The sequence below is a fragment of the Gavialis gangeticus genome, unplaced genomic scaffold (genome assembly GCF_001723915.1).
Source record: "Gavialis gangeticus isolate Ggan-Ray unplaced genomic scaffold, GavGan_comp1, whole genome shotgun sequence".
In the NCBI taxonomy this organism is placed as follows: Eukaryota; Metazoa; Chordata; order Crocodylia; family Gavialidae; genus Gavialis; species Gavialis gangeticus.
In genome coordinates, this window is record NW_017728992.1 from 71500579 (window position 1) to 71507667 (window position 7089).

General features: G+C 36.1%; 1 protein-coding gene across 4 annotated transcripts in view; it reads left to right on the plus strand.

Annotated features, from left to right (window-relative positions):
* The window catches only part of MBP (myelin basic protein), a 192855-nt gene extending 187708 nt beyond the window's left edge, over positions 1-5147 (plus strand). For all 4 annotated transcript variants that reach the window (XM_019524175.1, XM_019524189.1, XM_019524182.1 and 1 more), the window contains 2 exons: positions 682-807; positions 3362-5147. In XM_019524175.1, coding sequence (XP_019379720.1) covers positions 682-807; positions 3362-3418 — 183 coding nt within the window. In that variant the 3' untranslated portion in view covers positions 3419-5147. The remainder of the gene's footprint in view (positions 1-681; positions 808-3361) is intronic.
* Positions 5148-7089: the final 1942 nt, after the last annotated feature.

A 7089-nucleotide genomic window follows, 5' to 3' on the forward strand; every position in this document is an offset into this window, starting at 1 on the left:
AATGTATTTATGCTTGAAACAGAGGGTTACATTTATATCACTGAAACATATTCAACAAGAGGTTGGTGGCAAGGTGCCACCAGTTGCATAAAGGGACATTGAGCAACCCTATTCTAATACTACATATCATTCCTGGGCAGTTTACCTTATCATTAAACATTGTACCTTTTTAACTGGCAATTTTTATTTTATTTCTTTTTGCCCATGCACTTCCAACCTGGATAATACACTAAAGGGTAAGTATTTAGAAACATTTTCAAATGGAATGTCTGTTTTATATACTGTTATTTGTCCTGAAAGTAATCTCAGTAACGACAGAGATTTTTTGCTCTCATCCACTATGACTCTTTCAAGGGGATAAATATTTTCATCTTAATGGATTTCTTTTTCAAGACCTACAGTTGAAAACCATTCTTCACTTGCTCCTTGTCCCATTTTCCATTCACATTCTGCATTTGACAGTACAGCTATCTTTTTTTGTTTATGGATTTCTCTATTGCAGACCAAAGTTTGATACTCAGCTTTGTATAAGACAAGATAACATTGTAATTATTTTTTATTGTTGTTTACTAGGGGTTTATTTTTCTCTTATACTTTAAAATTACTGACTAATTTGCAAGCAGTCATAAGTGAAGATGATTGGTGTAACAAGCCTGAGATATCTGTGATCTCTCTTTCCAGGGAGGTGAAGGACACAAGCCAGGCTATGGAGGAAGTGGCAAATTCTATGAGCATAAATCTGCTCACAAGGGACATAAGGGATCATATCATGATGGCCAGGGGACTCTTTCCAAAATCTTTAAACTGGTAAAGCACAAGTAAACATGCAATAAACAAAAACTGTGTCCAGAAATAGAAAGAAAACATAAAATGGCTTAATCTGCCTAGTATTAGTGACATATTCAAATATGGGCTTTGGGATGTCTGTCCAGTTACAAAACTGATTTAGCCTAGCCAGGTTAGACTAACCTTCAAAGATTGGATCAATTTAGACACAGCCTTTTTGAATGTCTGTCTCTAGCCTAGAGGCCTGGTGAGCAGAGGCAGGTCTAGGAGCTATAGCTGTGAATTGCCGCTAGAGGGGTGGTGAGTCAGGACAGGTTTCTATCTCTGCTGTACAGGCAGGGGTGTGAGAGATCCTGGAATACTGGAGGACTTCATATTGGGTGGCACGTCTGTGGGGAGTGGCCACACCTAAATGCAACAGGAGCTGGGTCGTGTAAATCAGATATAATCCTGCCCTGGAAAGACATACCTTTGAGCCACATGAGTTCTTAAAACCACTTAAAGGTGTTAATATGTGGACAATCCAGCGGGTAAGAGCTCCAGGAGCTCCCCGAAATTACTATGTAACAAGGTCCTATTTGATATCTAGTGACAGATACAGTAAAACTTACCTTAGAATTCATCCCATGGATCAATAAAATTTGCTTCACTGGTGAAAGTTGGTCTTAACTACATCATAGGGGAGATGTAGTAGGAAACTATATATTGGTCAATTTGTTTTGTGAAAATATTAGAAATGTGGGTAAAATATTTCCACCATTTCTCATTAGAGACAGACTTCTCTACTACAAAGAGACACAAATTAAAAAGAGGAGGTATTCTGCAAGTATAGAACAAACCTGTGTTTAATGTTTTGTATTCCAAATTCACAACTCAAGTACAAATAGAAATGTACTGATTTCTTGACTGGGTTGTTTAAGAAAAAGTTAGATGTCAGAAAATGTATTAGCTAACTAATTAGCTAAGAATAATATAAGCACTTGAAAATGTTTCCACAAATTTTTACAGTAGCTTCTGCAACAGTTAAAGAAATTACTTTAATGCAAAATGCAGCCAGAGAAACATATGTTAAATAACTTGAAACATATGAATTATATTTCATAATTGGATTTGCTAAAATACACAAATCTAGACATGTTCCATCAACATTGCTGTAATAGATGGTTGATTTTCCCTATCAGATCAACCAGCAATATGCTATACCTGTGGTTGTTTTACCAGGCTTATAGTAACAAATCTGTTGTTTTGTAATTATATTCTACAAAAGAAAGGCTTTCTAAAATATTGGTAAAGTTTATCCATTCTGCACAGTTGGTACATTTCATATTCTGCTTTGCTTCAATTTAAGCAATCTTGTTTTATGGTAATAAGCATATATCAGGATTTTTAAAATTATTACCAAGATTGTGACCCCATACATTTCCTGCTCTACCTTTCTAATGGTCATTGGAAGCCATTTTAACTTGTAGTAAACTTATTGTATTGAGAGTTGAACAATAAAAAGAACAACAAAGTATTACCATTTTTCAAAACTTCCCTTGTCTATTTCCTTGCACATTTTATTCAGTCTTAATATAAGACCTTATATAATTAATTTCAGGCCATGACTTGGCTGGCTAAATCACAGTCTCAGCTGATCAAAACTTAAGGCCTGAATTTTGTCCTCTGTTATTTTCCTACTCCAAGGGCACAGTGCATTTAGGATTTTTTCTAAAGTAATTTGCAATTGAGCCCAATTGCCTCAACCACATCCCACAGTTATTCATGTTAAAGTGGCATAATTTGTTTACTAAGTTATAACTGTGTGCAAATTAGTAGATTAGTTTAAGATTTTGTTACTCCTATTTGGAAATTTTTTGTATTCTTTGTTGTTATTTTCTAATTATATTTTGAAAAGCCAGATTTTTCAGCTTGAGCTGAATTTTTACCTTGATTTTGCAAGTATCAACATATGAGCTTGCCACTATAAAAAGACTAATCACTGCAATGTTAACATATGGCCCCTGGGAATGTTTACCACGTATGTAAATGTTCATACTTCAGGACTCATTGATTTTAGGTTACTCATAGTATCCGCGCACGTGTTATAATTTTTAAAAAGCGTGCATACCTGCAAATTGCAGGAACAGCCATAGACAGTTTGCTTTTGTTACTATTCTTACCAGTGATCTCAATTTCTGTGATACGTCCAGGAAAATAAATGAATGTAAGCCTTATTTAAGCCTTTAAAACTTATTTAAGGACCCCAGACACTGGAAATGAATTATTCCATCAGTCTGTGTAAGAGGTGCTTAATCAGAACCAATTCACTGAACCTGAAAAGTCAATTGTGAAAAGTGACTGTACTTTTGAAACAACAATGGAAGTTCATATACTTAATGAATGTAATGGTTCAATACTTTGAGAGTCATCCAAATTATGTAATGAAACATAATCACTAAAAGCAATATGTTATATATTATTTTGATATATTAACAATTTAAGACTATAACCTGAGCTTTCATAATTTTTATATATACACACTAAAAAGTATAATATTTTTCTAGTAAAATTGATTTTATATTTCATTCCACAGGGAGGATCTGGCTCCCGACCTGGATCACGATCCGGTTCACCAGTTGCTAGACGCTGAAGTTCCACGATGCCACCCAAGGATCAAATACACTGCTTTATAATATTACTGCCTTTAAATTTAATATTAATTTGCAAGAATTATCTAGATGGATACAATCCATTACTTAATGTCATTTGAGTTGTGCATGCAGTAGGATCCTACAAACTTCTATTGGCAATCCCTGCCCAACAGTTGAATGAAAGGAATATGCAACATAGCTTTACTAGATGTTTTCATTTTTTTTAATAGCTGGATGCCTAATTTTATTCATTCTTCTTGAGGATGTCCTAATTGTATGTTGGACTTAATTTATTTTTTCAAGCACCTAATTTAGTCTCAACAAGTCTTATTTCTTGTTAACTGAGCAACAAAATGACGTATGCATAGATAGCAATTATCTTGGGTTTTGGGCACTGCCATTAAGAATTTCTGAAACACTGCTGTAAAATCATGTGCAGAAGTTGTAAGGACTGTTAATCCAAACACTTTTTGTTTGTTTGGGTTTATTTTTGTTTGTTTTAATCTCCCTTCTCTCACTCACAGAATATTTTACTTTTCATAACAGGATTAGGCAGTCATAGAAAGGTTTAAAAACATGGGAGTACAAGGTATGTGAAATGTGGGAGAGGGCAGCTGTTAGAGTAACAATGAGATGCAGAGCAATAGTAATAAGGAAATTATTTCTCTATTACAAATTGTTCACCATACCCATACCATTAGAATTAAGAGTGGACGAGAGAGAGAAAGAGGGATTTCAAACTTGGGTTAGACTAACGTCTTACAACAAGAAACAAGGGATATTCCCAGAGAAGAAACATCTATAAGATTGCACATGTGACTACTGGATGTCACTGTTGCTCCACACAAACACTGCTGCAACAGCCTTTATTAGATGTAGGAAAAAAAGTCTAATTTCTGAAAGAAAGCAAGCCCTTAAGCACTGAGATTTCAGATAGTCCTGCACATCTCAAGTTAGAATTTACAGTTGCTGTTACTGCAGCAGTGTTAGAATTGTTAAGCATAATCTTCCAGCTAAATAAGAACAGTTAAATGCCTATAATGGCAGTGCACTAAAGCAAATTAATAGTAAACAACTATGAACATTTAACTGTTGTATTGTAGTTGCCTTATAGAAATAAATTAACTAATGGATTAGATTTAGCCATTAATTGTTCACAAATCTACTAAAAGGTACACATGTGGCAACGGTATTTCCAACCGCATGAAGAAAGAAAAAGCTCTTCTGAATTGCACTGTTTTTTTAACTTGAACGTACTATTCCTCCCTACATACCCTTCTTTACTGATTAAATGCTTTTATTTTAGTCTATATGTTGTAGATTCTACATTTAGAGCTTCCTAGGTTGACATCCAGTTTCAGCTATGGTAATGAATATCAGTAGTAGCCTATGTTAATGAGACCTGACAAATACTGCATGATGTTAATTCTATTTCATTTCTGTAGGCTTAAAACAATGTCCATTAATATGCAGCAATGAAAGATGAAAGGATAGGAAAACACAAACAGAATAAAACAAAAACACCACCAAAATTGTTAAGCACACACACCTATTACAACTTCTTTGAGCTAGATTGTTGGCTATGTGTATTTTTCTATATGTAGCTTTACTTAGATGTACGCTCCGCAACATAATAGTCAATTTCATTTAAATGTGCACTTTTAAGTGTAAGAACATGGCTTTTTAAAAACATTCATTGGTCAAATAAAATAATCACTTGTAATGAAATTTGTACCAGTTATTTCTTGAGGTTTATAAAATGCTGTATGCATGTTCTGCCTCGTTCAATATAACAAGAGCAGAAAGGAGTACCATTTCTGAATGAATGGTGTGAAAACAGACTGGTTTTTAAGGCAGCCTTCAAAGGTATTTGTAGGAAAAAATATTTATGGTCAAGTTCAAAGGAGAAACTTTTGTTCCAAAATGTTGCTTTATAGAAATATGGCATTCAAACAAGGTCCTCAACCCTTTTCCCTCCCCTAGAAAGTCTTTATCAAAGGCTAGCTATTTTTCTTTCCTCTGAAAATGGTACCATCATGTCATTGCTATAAGTCTAGAAAAATATTTTTCCTCATTGTTTCACAGGATTGTGCCTTGTAGGCTTGACAGTGAAATGTACTTTATCTCTGGGCTAGGATTGTTAATCCAAGTACAACACCATTTCTCATAACTATTGCTCTGCCCTTTAGCAGTCTGCTCTGAGTTGCTTAGCAAAGAAAGTGACTCAGAAATATAGCGTTGACTGGAAGACTGTAGTGGTTTTGTGCCGTTAATGGCAATATGAGAGGTGCTGTACCTGTTCCTGTAAATCTGGCCCTGCATCTTAAATTGAAAAAAATGTGTCCATGGTTTTCCCAAACCAAAAAGGGACCCTAAGGCAGGTAAACAATCTGATCATTAGGAAAAGCCCTAGTGATCAGCTGACATTTCCTAGGATCTTTTGTCTATGGAATTGGATTAAATGTTTAGTTTGTTAAAAAAGTGTAAGTACTAACCTTATGATTAAAATATCTAGGTGCTGCAACTAGTGGGTAGGAATGAGAAATGCTGCTGATGGGCAATACAGAATTCAGACCATGGGCATGTGCAATTTACAACACAGTAGCATAACTAGCAGGGTACCAGCTCCGGGTGCTGACTTAGAGGGTATTCCAGTATGGCTCCTTCCCCCCAAAAGTCTTTGCCACAGCAGGAACAGCCCTGTGAAATCTGGCCATAGGAGTTCGGCAGGTGCAACCCCATGCCCAATAGTGTATCTACAGGGGGAGGGAGGATGGGGAATGATATCCCTGCACAGAAGGCTGCCATGGAAGGTACAGCTCTGTGCCAGGGGAGGGGATGAAGAGAGCACCAGCTCCTGAGAAGCCCATACTGCTATCCCCTAGCAGCAGCATCCTGAGCCTGCACAGCTACATCAGCAGCTGCAGCAGTAAGCAGCTGCCATCCACAAAATAAGAGCTGGGACAGGTAAGACTCGTTTCCTCCTCCCCTTCCCTCCAGTGGTCAGCATAATTCCTTCCCGGCCCTCTCCCCCACCTCTATGCTAGGTACTGAAAGAGCTTGCTACACCTTGGTTACATCCTAGATTGCTTTTCCTCTACGCTAGGTACTGAAAGAGCTTGCTACACCTTGGTTACATCCTAGATTGCTTTTTCTCTTTGTGCATGCGTGCATACACTTTGGTGTTTCTTATATATTAGGCAAAGAGAGAGACTGGTCATTATGACAAACATTCCTGCATTCTAGCTACTGATAGCACAACAAGTCATACTATTAGCCAGGGTAATAGGGATACAACATTCTTGCATATCACTGACTACTACAGATGAGTTTTTAATTTGTTGGTAATTAAGAATTTCCACTCATAATAAAGGTTATAGATTGTTAACCTCATGATTTCCTTTTTTCAGAACTGGTCTCTCCTCCAGTTTAAGGCGTTTAAAGCTGCACTGCTCTCTCTCAAAATACCCACTGTATTCTTCATGACAGATATGCTTTTTTTTTTTTTTTTTTTTAATGTGTGCAAACGCTGATTTTTCATTGGTAGACTTATTCATAAGGAACTATAATAACTTCTACTGATGTACCTGCAACATTTCTTCTAGCATGCTTCTAACATGAATTGACCTTTTATCAATCAATTATAAAATGAAGCCTCAAATATATAATA